General features: G+C 37.6%; 1 protein-coding gene across 3 annotated transcripts in view; it reads right to left on the reverse strand.

Moving 5' to 3' along the window:
• Positions 1 to 16,179, reverse strand: part of LOC128650345 (histone-lysine N-methyltransferase NSD2) — a 448,512-nt gene that overhangs the window by 196,685 nt on the left and 235,648 nt on the right. For 2 of the 3 annotated variants that reach the window (XM_053704217.1, XM_053704218.1), the window contains 3 exons: positions 5,902 to 6,008; positions 4,004 to 4,079; positions 3,186 to 3,304 (listed from right to left, as the gene is read on the reverse strand). In XM_053704217.1, the coding sequence (XP_053560192.1) occupies positions 3,186 to 3,304; positions 4,004 to 4,079; positions 5,902 to 6,008 (302 nt within the window). Of the gene's footprint in view, positions 1 to 3,185; positions 3,305 to 4,003; positions 4,080 to 5,901; positions 6,033 to 16,179 lie in introns of all 3 variants that reach the window. The other variant, XM_053704216.1, reaches the window with a different exon arrangement.

A 16,179-nucleotide genomic window follows, 5' to 3' on the forward strand; every position in this document is an offset into this window, starting at 1 on the left:
TACACAATTTCTCTGGCACTACAACGGGTTCACAGTCATCCAGAGTCGCTAAAACCTCCCTAAGCAATAAGCGGAGGTGGTCGAGCTTAAATTTAAACGCTGTCATTTCAGAATCAGACTGAAGCAACGCCTTCCCTGAATCTGAAATGTCACCCACAGATAGAAGCTCACCTGCCTCTGCTTCTGAGTATTGTGAGGGTATATCGGACACAGGTATTAAAGCGTCAGAAAGCTCTGTATTTGTTCTAGCCCCAGAGCTGTTTCGCTTTCCTTGTAACCCTGGCAGTTTGGACAATACCTCTGAGAGGGTAGCATTCATAACTGCCGCCATGTCCTGTAAGGTAAAAGAATTAGACGCGCTAGATGTACTTGGCGTCACTTGAGCGGGAGTTATAGGTTCTGACACATGGGGAGAGCTAGATGGCATAATCTCCCTCTTTTCAGTCAGAGAATCCCCTGGATATAAATCTTTAAGCGCCATAATATGGTCTTTATAGTTTATAGAAATTTCAGTACATTTGGTACACATTCTAAGAGGGGGTTCCACAATGGCTTCTAAACATATTGAACAAGGAGTTTCCTCTATTTCAGACATGTTTAACAGACTAGTAATGAGACAAGCAAGCTTGGAAAACACTTTAATAAATGTGAAACAGCAATTAAATAAAAACGTTACTGTGCCTTTAAAGTGAATGTAAATTTTGCAGTTTTAAAGAACATATATTTATTCATAGTCAGTGTATTAATCAAAACGCATTATTTTTTTTTACCAAATTTGCAAAATCACTATATATTTTATTTTAAAACTTATCTCCGTTTTCGCTTGTAGCTCCTCCCATCCATTACTTCCTCTATTTATTCCTCATAACGTATAGAGCGGTCCCACCCGCTCTATGACTTATTTGAAATGCTCGTTCAAGATGTATTGTTCTTTTGCGCATGCGTTTAACATCCACTGCCTAACTGCCTAATCTAATCCACTGCCTAATCGTGGACGCGCAGCGCTTCTAAATCAAAGAGCAGTTTGTTTACGCATGCGCATACAGAAAGACGCATGCGCATAAATAGTGACGTACACGAAAAGGGGCTGCACGCCACGGGGTATGACTGATTATTAGTTGACTACAGTGTCAATCAAGGTTATAAACGCGGTCCAAAATGGAGGGCGGAGGAAGCAAGCAAGAAGATTCACATTAAATAAGTATATAGATCAATATAATTGAACTTTTTAAAATAAACGATGACTTAAACTTAAGTTAATTTTTATTGATAAACATTTTCAGATTGTGCGATACCATTGACTTTACATGCACTTTAAGAGAAAAAAACTAGCACTTAAACTGCAAAACAGTGTAACAATATAGTGAAGTCTTTGAAATTTTTACAGTGTGTGTAAGGGACTAAAGCAACGTTGTGCACCCACTTGCAAATGGATGATTAACTCTTTAGGCCCCAAACCGGATTAAAAAAACGTTAAACACCGTTAAAATACAGTTAAACACCTTGCCACAGCTCTGCTGAGGCCCCTACCTGCCCTCAATTTCGATTTAGGGAAGAAATAAACCCTCTATAGTGGTCCTCAGATGCCAGAGGACTCCTCTAGGGAAGCTGGATGTCTCAGTTTGAAGGAAACTGCGCATCTAGAGAGTGAAAATAGGCCCCTCCCACCATGTACTGGATGTCAGAGGGGCCTTAAGAAAATACTCCTAGGAGAATCTGACTAGCCATGTGGAAACTAGGCCCCAAATAAAGACTTGTCTCCCTCAGAGAAAAAACGTCCTATTTATGAAACATGTAAACGTTTTGTCACTAAGTAATATGAGTATTAACATGAGTATTACCCTGTTTTGTAAGCATGATCCCAGTCGCTGTTAAATCACTGCATCAGGCTTACCTCAATTACACAAGGCTGTGTCAGCATTTTCTGGAACTGATCATCTCTCTAGAAATAAAAATACTGAACATACCTCAAAGCAGGTAATCTGCAGACCGTTCCCCCAACTGAAGTTTTCCCATACTCTTCAGTTATGTGTGAGAACAGCAATGGACCTTAGTTACAAACCGCTAAGATCATACACCTCCAGGCAGAATAATTCTTCTAATTTCTGCCCGAGAGAAAAACAGTACAACGCCAGTACCGTTTAAAAATAACAAACTTTTGATTGAAGGTAAAACTACACTAAGTCACCACATATCTCTTGATACTTCCTATCTTGTCGAGAGCTGCAAGAGAATGACTGGAGGTGGGGGTTAGGGGAGGAGCTATATAGACAGCTCTGCTGTGGGTGTCCTCTTGCAGCTTCCTGTTGGGAAGGAGAATATTCCACAAGTAATGGATGAACCCGTGGACTGGATACACCTTACAAGAGAAATATACTCCTTTTTAGAACTTAAATTGTTAAAGGGACAGTTAACTAAATTTAAGCATCCATAGAAATTACTTTTAACAAGTGAAAACCAAGTAATATACAATAAGTATGCTTGTTTTTGTGGAAAACAGTTTTGAATATTGTGCTTTCTTCCGTGATCATTAGAAAGGCTTGAGACCAAATTTGTTACTCTCTATAATGCTGCTTTTTGCATGACCCAGATAAATACTACACAGTTATTGCTTATAGCAGGGCCCAAACTCATTTACAGCAAACCCTAACTGGCCACAATCAAGGGACAGAAGATGAACACACTCAATAAGCGTTCAAGTGTTTTAGATTTATTTATTTTTTTCAGATTTGTAAAATTCAGCACAATAAGCCAAGAGTGACAGGTCTGAATTCATTATATACAGTGTTCGCCCCAGGACCATTTTAATAGGTACACCAAGCGGCTAAAATTTAAATCAGTATTCAGGTAAAATTAGCCAATATTAAATTTTTTCAAAGTTTATTGCACAAATTATAATTAAATAAATTTAAGTTAAATTATGCAATTAATGTGTGCTTTAGAAGAAAATGTTACATTACTACAAAACATACTGCCCTTTCTGGCTACTTCATAATGCCACCTGGCTTGCAAAAGTTTCTGTGGAGAACACTGCGTAATGTGTATCAAGATAGATAGACTTTAATGTCCCTTTAACAGAACCACATACATACACAAACCCCTCCCACACATCAGGAATAACAAGCTATTATTCATCAGAAGTGTTCAGCAAACAATCAAGATGTCCACAAAAGAAAGGCTTCTACCTCATTCTCAGTTAACGATACAGGGGAAGTCTTGCTAAGAGCAAGTGCAATGGATCCTGTCGCTGAGCTCCGACTTCGCTTCTTCAGTGGCTTACAAGCATCCGAAAGGCTGTGTATTGCTGTAAAACAGTGCCTCAGTTATGTTTCTCAAACTGTTAAGAATTGGCAAGATGTTGCAATAATTGGCTTTCCCGAGATTCCCACAGTTCTGCCATAAGGATCTGCATGTTTCCAGACCTGCCAGCAATGCATTTTAATAGAAAGCAAAGCAATGCCATGTGTGATGACTTCACTATTCTATTAAACCAGTTTGAAGGAAGATTCTGAATATGTAATAACTGAACATTTAATAGTCTTAAATGTTATTAATGCCTCCAATCAAATCAGTGTGTGTCACAGAACTGCAACAGTAACAAGTTATCTAAAACCAAAGCAGCAAACCTTTATCTTTACTGTTCCAATGTCATTTAAACAACAAATGCATTTCTCACTGCAATATTCTACAGTATGCAAACTACAAATGAGTAGATGAACCAAAACTCTGAAGCAATTCTAACCAACTGACTTAGGTATGCTCAAACCTGTTTGTTTAATTTGTTAATTTATCAAATCTTGTTTATAGAGAAAGATACCAGAGTCTGAAGATTTCCACAAAACAAGAATGGCAGCATTAAAACATTAATAGCTTTTCAATACAGGTTAGCCTTTCCAGGTAACAATTTAGAACACTTTTTAACATGAAAATGTAGTTAAAAATCATGGATTTTCTGGACAGTTACACTCTTGGTAGCTCAGAGAACATACTTGGGAAACATTACCTGGCTGGTTCTTTAGTGGGGCAATGTCTCGGGCTCTACAGACTCTTGGAGTTCTCTCTTTGCTGGGTTCCCCTTGCTACAGAAAACAAAATGAAGATAAAACTATAGACTACTGCTACATAGATCTAAAATACCACACTCCTCAATCATTTAGTAGCACTGTGAAAATAGACACTGTCATGGCATTATATCATCATCATCTTGGGAGATGCTCAAGTATTGTATAGTTACATTCTGTCAAATTCATTATATATATTGCAGAGAAAAATACTATACATATTTACATGAAACCGTTATGAAATGATGTTGCTGTGATGTTAGAGATATCCCTGCATATCAAGCCAGAAATTCACAAAAAATACTTGAATGCCCTCTAGTGGTTGACTGGAACAAGAGAACATGAGAGCAGACGCTGAACAGTCACAAAAGCAGGAAGTACTGTGACGTCTAATGTCTGCTAGGTGAGTTGTCCACTAAACACACTATGTGCAAAAGGTAGTAAAATGTACTGTCCGTGTAAAATGACATGTATAATTAATATGAGCAGCAACAACTGACACTAAAATGGTTGAAAGGTATTGAAAAGCAGTAAATGTTTGATACAAGGCTAGATATAAACCATTATTGCAATCTCATTTTATCCTTTATTTTAGCATCTGCTGTCTCTCTTATAAACTGTAGCATCTTACACACAACTAGAATGCTTTTAATTTCCATGTTTAAAAAATAAATAATAATAATATATCCCTAGCAATTAAGCACAGCAGTACAAATGATTTTTGTTAGTTATTAAATCTTAAATAGTTTTGCATTCTAGCAACATAATCCTTGAAAAGCCCGCTTGGGATGTTTATCTCAATCTTTACATTTTTATTAACAATTTCACTTTTGATATATTCAAGGTTTTAAACCTAGTCACTTTACTAAAGGAAAACTAATGCTACAAAATATATACTATCTGCATTTTATCCAATTACAATGTAACTTTTCCCCTTTGCTTTTAAATCTTTGAATGACTGCGTACATCTCTAGCAGTAACAAGAAACGTTTTTTTCCCTTTAAAACAGCCCCTTAAAAGGATTAGTGGAAAATAAACACATTCTCCATCCCCCCCCCACCTGTTTTTACAGCTTTAGAGATCTCAGAGCCATGACCTCAGACGTAGTGAGTGTATTTGATATCTCCCTTACACGTTACATTTTAAAAGGAATAGCTAATCCTAAAACCCTGAGACATCAACATATACATATGAACACACAATTAAATAGGTCTAACAAGCTAGGTGTTTTCTAAGGGCCAAGATTACATTCTTAAATTATGTTAAAAAAAGGGGGGACAAAATAAAAAGCATAACTTACTATACATAAACTTAAAAAGTAAATACCCCATAAAATCCTTAAAAAGGACACTGCACCTTTAAACTTCCTACCTCTTAAGGTGTTTCCAATGCCTTGTACTACTACTAGCTGCAGAGAATTAAATGTATTGGAAATAGCTATTTTATATACAGAAATATACTACAGGAGCAGTTTTCACTCATTAAAAAACACCAATTGTTCTAAAAAACAAGCCCATTTACATGATTTGAGCCTCTAGGAAGAGAGAAAGGCGAATACTTAGGTAGTAGTTTTAATGAGCAAAAGCAGATATTTCAGTTGCAAGAACTAAAAAGGAATAATATCTATATACATGGGGGGGGGGGGGGGGGGGGAGATATTTTTTACAGTGCCTCTTCATGTCCCAATTAGAATACTTTTAAAAAAGGTCCATAAAATAAGGATACCGAAGGAAAACTTTAAGCAACTAGAAAATAAAAGCCTAGTAGTCTTGTGGGTACCTGGTAAAAGATAGCAATAGCTAGAGTAGGAAAAAAACTAGTGGAAATACAGACTGTTTACCTTGTTATTGATCCGGAGTCGTTTTCTAGGAGCTCCTTGGGCATCCAGTTCTTCTGCTCGTTTGCGTGTCATCTTTGTGAAGTTTCGACTATTTCCATGCAAACTACCTTTAGGGGGAGGGTGTAAAATTTCTATGAAAAGGCCAGGAGTGAGATCTAAGCAAAATGTATTGTCCTTTTGTACAAATTTTATTTCTTAAATTCCTAAGAAATTTACTAAATTAATTGCTTTGTTTTAAAACTAACTGAAATCCACTGGGCTGGTGAACTTCAAACATTCTACAAGAGGAAGAGGCATAACCGTCTACTGATATTGGTTAAAGAATGGCTAAAATCTTTCATAAAAGGAACATTACCCGAATATGAAACTGGTCCAAGTGCATTCTCAGATCACGGCCACCAATCAGTATTTAATTAACTTTTCAAATCAGCACCTATAAGGCACCACTTCAGCATTTAACTGCATGTAAAATTGTAATTTACTGAAAGTACTGATAACATGTGACCAAAAGCACCATTTTCCTATTTACTAATCCCTTTTAAAGGGACAGTAAACGTTAAAAAAAATTGTTATTGTTTAAAAAGATAGATAATCCCTTTATTATCCATTCAACAGTTGTCCACAACCAACATGGTTATATCAATATACTTTTTATCTCTGTGATTACCTTGTATCCAAGCCTCTTTTGACAGCCCCCTTATCGCATGACATTTTATTTATTATCTATTGACTTGCATTTTAGCCAATTAGTGCAGCGTCATGCACAACTCCGGTAGTGAGCACAATGTTATCTATATGGCCCACATGAACTAGCAATCCCCTGTTGTGAAAAGCAAATAAAAAAGCATGCGATAAGACGCTCTCTGCAGTGGCTTAAAAAACAGGCAGATATTTAGAGGTTTAAAGGTTAAATATAACAATATATTGTTAGTTGTGCAAAGCTGGGGAATGGAGGGTAAAGGCATTATATCTTTTTAAACCACAACAATTTTGGTTTTGACTGTCCCTTTAACGTGATTTACAGCAGTGTAATCTATACATGGGTACACTTTAAAAAAAAAAAAAAAAATTTAAGATGGTTCTACCACGAGTACTTTTATTTATATATTCTGCTGGCCATGTGTGTTATTCAATGAAACTACTAAAGAGAGATTTACTTATACTTAAGAAAATTTGAAAGGTTTCTTCGTTCTTCAGTGTTATATTTAATATGTAACAAACAAAAATAGTGAATGTTGTACCCCAAGTAGTAAAGAAAAATACCAAAAACCCTTGAACAACTCTCTTAAATACAGGAGATGCTGGATAACAATTCACATTCATAAAGGCATATTATATGTACTCATACAAAACATATGCAATGGTTTATTTATTATGATGAAATGATGCAATATAAGCAAAGATGTGCCCATACATATACCATCAAGTGCTAAAACAGCCACTGAGTCATTACTAAAGGGTGATTATCACAAACAAGAGAAAAATAACATGTTCACAAAGTTTTTAAAGAAGAAAAGTCATTTCTTTTTATATTTTGTCATTTATGTTCTTGAACCTATTTTACTTTGCTTACAAACATCACATAGTTCAATACTATTTGGATTTCAAATTTAGCAATATTACATTAACAATGAAAACAATATAAACTATCTCAGCGTTCTTTACAGAAAATGTTAGCAGCCGTGTAGCATTATAAAGTATCTGGGTGGGGGCAGAGTAATATTTTCTATTATATTGAAAGCACAAATTAACATTTATTCAAGAATAAATTTGAGCAACAAACATTTTAGCAGGTCAGTAAAATCAAGTGGTTGTGCAACAATTAAAATGGGCCTGGGCTAGGGTTGCCACCCAGCCGGTAATCGGCGATTAGGAGTTGGTGCCAGCATTAGTAATATACCGGCAATGCAAAATTTTAAATTCAGTACTATAGCAGCTGACACCTAGAGAGTTAACCAGTTTTACGGATGATCAGTGACAAAGTGCACAAGGTCAGCATTAAATCTGCACTATGCATCAGGCGACTGAACACGCCCATACACTTGTAACATTTGTTTATTAGACGGTATTGGTGAGTTGCTGCTTTCTGATTGGTTATTGGCGCAATAGGTTCTGAGAAGGAATAAAAAAAAAAAATTGTTAACTGTATTTGGCGCTCCGAGATTTCAAACCCTGGGAGCAGCGCAGGATTGTCAGGGAGCCTGGACATCAAATTACCCCGAGGGCTTTACTGTCGTAGAACGTCTTTAGGGACATCGGAGATTGAGATTGGTGACATCAGTGCCTGCACTGCCCGGTGAGTCTAAAAGTAATCTTTCGGCGGCGGGACCTCAGGCTGGCTATTTTGTATGTGTCTGACATTATAAATATATAGTATTCTTATAGGAGTGTAATCGGGCACAGATACATTTGAGGACATACATATACTAGTCCTGTTTATATTTACGATTCTTGTATATACGTGTACTGGGTAAAAACACCTTATATGTGTATTATTTAACTGTGCATTATGTATATACGTGTACTGGCTATACACACCTATATATATGTGTATTATTTAACGGTGTATTATGTATATACACCTGTGTGTATTATTTAACTATATTATGTATATATGTGTACTGGGTATACACACCTATATACTGTATGTGTATTTAATTATAATATGTATATACATGTACTGGGTATACTCACCTATATATGTTTTACCCAACTGTAGTATGCATATAGGTGTACTGGGTATAAACACCTATATATGTATTATGTGGAGTCCTGCTAACCTCCACAGCACTGAAACTCACTGTGCTGTCATGCAGCATTGAGTGAATCTGCCTCTTTTTTGGCTCACCATGGCTGTTTTTTTTATGAAAAGGTGGCAACCCTAGCCTGGGGAGAACACTGCTATCTCAATATTAAAGGGACAGTTTCTTTGAAAATACATTAGGGAAAAACAATTTTAAATTTCTTGATATACCAGCTGCAGAGTATAGAACGTATGAGAAATACCATTTTCAGGTTTGTGTATATGAATTAGGTTTTGTGCTTTTAAACCACAACCTATAACAGTGGGTTCAGCTTGCAGGTAATATCAGATCCCATCCCACTCCACCTCCGCTGCTGGACCATCCAGCAGCCTACCCGGTTCCCTCCCACCGGCATCAGCAGATAATCATTAGACTGTGACATGCACAGTGTCAGTGTCTAACGATCTGGCATATGCCCTCATATCAAACCGGAGCACCGATCGCACTCTGGTTTCATATGCGGGCAGATGCCTGGAGCTCAGGAACTCCAGCTATCGGCTGTAACTTAACAGCTGAGACTGCTGGAGCTTCCTGAAGCTCAGATAGAGGGGAAAAAAAAAAAAATTATATTATATATATATATATATATATATATATATATATATATATATATATATATATATATATATATATATATATATATATATATATATATATATATATATATATATATATATATATATATATATATATATATATATATATATATATATATATATTTTAGGGCTGCACAATCGCATATGCGGTTTAAAACCGCGATTAATCACCGCAATTTGAAAACCGCAAGAGTATGCGATTTTTAGCACCGCCCTCTATGACGTACAGGAGGGGGCTCATATAGGCTAGCCCTCCACTACTGAGTGACCCGGGTCCGTCTCTCCCTGTGCAAACACCTTCTCTCCCTCTCACTATGGCTATCTGGACTCCTGGACCACCTTCTGCATGATCTGCTGAGCTAACAGGGGAAAGCCTAACCCCGACATCGGAACCAGAACCTTATGGAGCACTCAATGGTCTCAGTAAAGGCACTGAGCTGGCCCCAAGCTCTCCCCGCAGAGGATATGCTAATGTCATTTGCCTGTAGAAAGCAACAAAATGAAACGATCCACTCATTTAATGGGTAAAAAAACACTTTATTCAAAACTTGTTTAAAAGCATAAACGGAAGCTCCAAGGAAAGAACATAGCAGCTATGTTCTATTCTTGCAGCTTCCATTTATGCTTTTAAACAAGTTTTGAATAAAGTGTTATTTTTACCCATTGAAGGAGTGGATCGATGCTTTCTACAGTACTACTATTATCCAGTTGATCCTTACCTTCCTGCAGAGTTCCGTAGCACCACCCGGTCACCTAACTTTACTCCTCCTCCCCCAACACTGACGTCATTGGAAGTGTCCGTGTGTGCCACATGAGAAGCGGAGACGCTAACAGGCGAAAAGGAGGGCCAGTGGATTGTGAACCACATAAAGCCTTGAGACATGGAGCCCCTCTACGCAACAGCGCACAAAATGGCATTACAGGAGTCAGATGCCTGGGGTAGGGTAAGCTGTTACCCTGAAGTATTGACTTGGGGTTATGGGAAGTGAGTACTTTGAGTGATTGCGGAGCACTTCCTGAATAAAAGAAGTATTGACTTTTAAACATTGAACCCCTCCCTTTATTCCTTATGTCATTTGGCTTTCTTTTAAAGAGGAATCTTGGGAATTTGAGAAAAACTAAATTTATGCTTACCTGATAAATTACTTTCTTTTACGATATGACGAGTCCACGGATTTCCTCCTTACTTGTGGGATATTAACCTCCTGCTAACAGGAAGTGGCAAAGAGCACCACAGCAGAGCTGTATATATATATATAGCCCATCCCCTTCCCCTCCACCCTCAGTCATTCGGCCGAAGGTATAGGAAGAGAAAAAGGAAAGGCTAAAAAGGTGCAGAGGTGACTGAAGTTTACAAAAATATAAAGAAAAACTGTCTTAAAAAGAACAGGGTGGGTCGTGGACTCGACATATCTTAAAAGAAAGTAATTTATCAGGTAAGCATAAATTTAGTTTTCTTTTACAAAGATATGACGAGTCCACAGATTTCATCCTTACTTGTGGGAAACCAATACCAAAGCAATAGGACACGGAGGAAAGGGAGGGACAAGACAGAAACCTAAACGGAAGGCACCACTGCTTGAAGAACCTTTCTCCCAAAGATAGCCTCAGAAGAAGCAAAAGTATCAAATTTGGAAAAACTGTGAAGGGACGACCAAGTCACAGCCTTACAAATCTGTTCCACAGATGCATCGTTTTTAAAAGCCCATGTGGAAGCCACAACCCTAGTAGAATGAGCCGTAATTCTTTCAGGAGGCTGCTGTCCAGCAGTCTCATATGCCAGGCGGATGATACTTCTCAGCCAAAAAGAAAGAGGTAGCCGTAGTTTTCTGACCCTTACGCTTTCCAGAATTAACAATGAATAATGAAGATGATTGACGGAAATCCTTAGTTGCCTGTAAGTAAAACTTAAAGGGACAGTCTACCATAGAATTGTTATTGTTTTAAAAGATAGATAATCACTTTATTACCCATTCCCCAGTTTTGCATACCCAACACAGTTATATTAATATACTTTTTACCTCTGTGATTACCTTGTATCTAGAAACCTTCTTCGAGCCCCCTGATCACATGACTGTGACTGTTTATTAATATTGTCTTAAATTTAGTATTGTCTTGTGCTAAATCTTAAATAACCCCCTGTGCCTGAACACAGTGTTATCTATATGGCCCACATGTGCTTTCTGTCTCTTTGTGTTGAAAAGAGACTTAAAAAACATGTGATAAGAGGCAGCCCTCAAAGGCTTAGAAATTAGCATATGAGCCTACCTATGTTTAGTTTAAACTAAGAATACCAAGAGAAAAAAGCAAATTTGATTATAAAAGTAAATTGGAAAGTTGATTAAAATTAAAAGTCCTATCTGAATAATGAAAGTTTAATTTATACTAGACTGTCCCTTTAAAGGCACGGACCACGCCCAAGTTATGTAACAGACGCTCCTTCTTAGAAGGATTAGGACACAAGGAACGAACAACAATTTCCTGATTAATATTCTTATTTGAAACAACCTTAGGAAGGAACCCAGGTTTGGTACGTAAAAACCACCTTATCAGAATGAAATATGAGATAAGGCGAATCACACTGTAATGCTGAAAGCTCAGAAACTCTTTGAGCAGAAGAAATAGCAACCAAAAACATAACTTTCCAAGATAATAGTTTAATATCTATGGAATGCATAGGTTCAAACGGAACCCCTTGCAGAACTCTAAGAACTAAATTCAAACTCCAGGGAAGAGTAATAGGTCTAAATACAGGCTTAATTCTAGATAGAGCCTGACAAAAAGACTGAACATCCGATACATTTGCCAAACGTTTGTGAAACAGAATTGACAAAGCTAAAATGTGTCCCTTTAAGGAACTTGCTGATAACCCTTTCTCCAATCCTTCTTGGAGAAAAGACAAAATCCTAGGAATCCTAACTTAACTCCATGAGTAACCCTTGGATTCACACCAAAAAGATATTTACGGCATATCTTATGATAGATTTTTCTAGTGACAGGCTTTCTAGCTTGTATCAAAGTATTGATAACTGAACCAAAGAATCCTCGCTTCGATAAAATCAATCGTTCAATCTCCACGCAGTCAGTTGCAGAGAAATTAGATTTGGATGTTGGAAAGGACCTTGAATGAGAAGGTCCTGACTCAACGGAAGTTTCCACGGTGGCAGAGAGGACATGTCCACTAGATCCGCATACCAAGTCCTGCGTGGCCACGCAGGCGTTATCAGGATCACTGAAGCTCTCTCCTGTTTGATTCGAGCAATCACGCGTGGGAGGAGAGGAAACCGATGATGATCTTTGTGGATTGGAACATGAAGGTAAGCATCCTTCAAATCCACGGTAGTCATATTGACCCTCCTGGATCATTGGCAAAATCGTTCGAATTGTCTCCATCTTGAATGATGGAACTCTTAGAAATTTGTTTAGACACTTGAGGTCCAAAAAGGGTCTGAACGTTCCCTCTTTTTTGGGGACCACAAATAGGTTTGAGTAAAACCCCTGTCCCAATTTTGGAACAGGACAGATTACTCCCATAGTAAAAAGGTCCTTTACACAGCGTAAGAACTCCTCTCTCTTTATCTGGTTTGCAGATAGTTTTGAAAGATGAAATATCCCTCTTGGAGAAAATCCTTGAATTCAAATTGATAACCGTGGGTCACTATTTCTAGTGCCCAGGAATCCTGAACATCACTTGCCCAAGCCTGAGCAAAGAAAGAAAGTCTGCCCCCTACTAGGTCCGGTCCCGGATCGGAGGCCACCCCTTCATGCTGCTTTGTGGAAGAAGAAGAAGAAGCGGGGGGGGGGGTCCTCCTTTAAAGTTCCGAAAGGAAGGAAAATTATTCTGTTTACCCCTCATTTTAACCGACCTATCCTGAGGTAGGGCATGGCCCTTACCTCCTGTAATATCAGAAATGATCTCCTTCAATTCTGGCCCAAAAAGAGTCTTACCTTTAAAGGGAATAGCTAAAAGCTTATGTTTTGATGACACATCAGCAGACCAAGATTTGAGCCGCAATGCTCTACGTGCTAAAATAGCAAATCCTGCATTTTTGCCGCTAATTTAGCAATTTGAAAAGCGGCATTAGTAATAAAAGAATTAGCTAGCTTAAGAGCCTTAATTCTATCTAGAATGTCATCTAATGGAGTCTCAACCTTAAGAGACTCTTCTAGAGCCTCAAACCAAAAAGCTGCTGCAGTAGTTACTGGAACAATGCAAGCCATAGGTTGTAAAAGAAATCTCTGATTAACAAATAATTTCTTTAGTAGACCCTCTAATTTCTTATCCATAGGATCCTTGAAAGCACAACTGTCCTCAATGGGTATAGTAGTACGCTTAGCTAGGGAAGATATAGCTCCCTCTACCTTAGGGACCGTTTGCCATGAGTCCCGAATGGTATCTAATATAGGAAAAATTTTCTTAAAATTAGGAGAGGGAGAAAACGGAATACCTGGTCTATCCCATTCCTTACTAATAATTTCCAAAATTCTCTTAGGAACCGGAAAAACATCAGTGTAAGTAGGAACTTCCAAATATTTATCCATTTTACACAATTTCTCTAGAGGAATCACAATAGGATCACAATCATCCAGAGTCGCTAAAACCTCCCTAAGCAACAGGCAGAGGTGTTCAAGCTTAAATTTAAAGGGACAGTCAACACCAGAATTTTTTTTGTTTAAAATGAAAGATAATTCCTTTATTAACCATTCCCCAGTTTTGCATAACCAACACAGTTATATTAATATACTTTTTACCTCTGTGATTACCTTGTATCTAAACATCTTCTGACAGCCCCCTGATCACATGACATTTTATTTATTATCTTTTTACTTTCATTTTAGCCAATTAGTGCAGTGTGCCACAATCCACGGGCGTGCTCACAATGTTATCTATAGGGATTACCTGAACTAGCTCCCCCCCGCTGTGAAAAGCAAATACAAAAGCATGTGATTAGAGGCGGCCTTCAAGGGGCTTAGAAATTATCATATGAGCCTTTCTAGGTCTAGCTTTCAACTAAGAATACCAAAAGAACAAAGCAAAATTGGTGATAAAAGTAAATTGGAAAGTTGTTTAAAATTCCATGCCCTATTTGAAACATGAAAGTTTTTTTTGGACTTGACTGTCCCTTTAAATGACATAGCATCCCAATCTGTCTGAGGCAAAACATTCCCTGAATCAGAAATTTCACCCTGAGACAGTAATTCCCTAATCCCCAACTCAGAAATCGCTAATAAAGCATCAGAGGATTCAGTATTCACATTAATACCTGACCTACTGCGTTTACCCTGTAAGACTGGTAATTTAGACAATACCTCTGTAAGGGTAGTTGACATAACTGCAGCCATCTCCTGCAGAGAGAAGGAATTGGACGCACTAGAAGTACTAGGTGTCGCTTGTGTGGGTGTTAAAGGTTGTGACACTTGGGGAGAATTGGATGGCATATCCTGATTCTCTTCAGACTGAGAATCATCCTTAGGCACACTTACTTTATTTAAAATATGCTTTTTACAAAAGTTACATAATGTTAGAGGGGGTTGCACAATAGCTTCTGAACACATAGAACAATGAGAAACCTCAATGTCAGACATGTTGAACAGACTAGTAATACCACAAAAGTCGTTTAAAACACTTATTTATAGCATAAAATAAAATGACAAAAACGTGTACTGTGCCTTTAAGAAAAAAAGTTTACAATTTTTCCAAAATGCACAAAAAACGTTAAATTATTCCCAAATTTAACTTAATATCGTTGGTTAATCCAAAAATTACTGCACCCAGAAGCAAGGGCAGAAATAAGGCTTTAGAAGTACTTGTATCAACATGTAGACAAAACAGATAAAAATACATTCTGCACCTCGCCACAGCTCTGATGTGGCGCCTACCTGCCCCCAGGGTACTTCGAAACAAGTTTCCAACCCTTCAGACCAGCTACACAGTCCAGGAGCCACCGAGTTACTGTTTGCTGCTGCTAAGCCTGAAGAAATTGCGCCAAAATAGGCTCTGCCCCTTAAGGTCAAAAGTTGGAGTAGGCCCAAACACCACATGGAAATGCAGTTTTGCACTAAAGTAAAAATACACACACAATATAACCCTTAAACATAAAACCAATAAGTTTTAAGTGCCAAAAATAAAAAACATAAAACATCGTTTTTTATATCGTCTCCCATGTCACATAATGCCCAAATATCAACTAATGATAAATATAAAATAGGGACTCCAGTAACACCCCTCTTATTAAAATAGGTTTTACTGCTTAACCCATTCCCATACAGGGAAATAATGCCAGCCAGTTCTGATACACCAAGTCTCCTCAGAAAAAAAGGCTGCACATACCTTAATGCTGCTTGTAGCATGAAACCGGTCTCCACACTGAAGATGCCTCAAGGTTACATTCAGAAGTCTTTGTGGGAACCAGCGTGGATCTTAGTTAGAAATGCTAAGATCATCAAACCTCAGGCAGAAATCTTCTTCCATATCCCCCTGAGGAAAATAGTACGCAACGGTACCATTTAAAATAAAAAAACTTTGTGATTGAAGAAACTAAAACTAACACCTCACTTTACCATATCTTCCTTGTATAACACAGGCAAAGAGAATGACTGAGGGTGGAGGGGAAGGGGAGGAGCTATATATATACAGCTCTGCTCTGGTGCTCTTTGCCACTTCCTGTTAGCAGGAGCTTAATATCCCACAAGTAAGGATGAAATCCGTGGACTTGTCATATCTTTGTAAAAGAAATAGCAAATTTTTTTAGGTCCAAAATCGCGATTTTCATTTTTTGCCCATATCGCCCAGCCCTAATATATTTATATACATATATATATATATATATATATATATATATATATATATATATATATATATATATATATATATATAT

Source organism: Bombina bombina, chromosome 2, assembly GCF_027579735.1.
Source record: "Bombina bombina isolate aBomBom1 chromosome 2, aBomBom1.pri, whole genome shotgun sequence".
In the NCBI taxonomy this organism is placed as follows: Eukaryota; Metazoa; Chordata; class Amphibia; order Anura; family Bombinatoridae; genus Bombina; species Bombina bombina.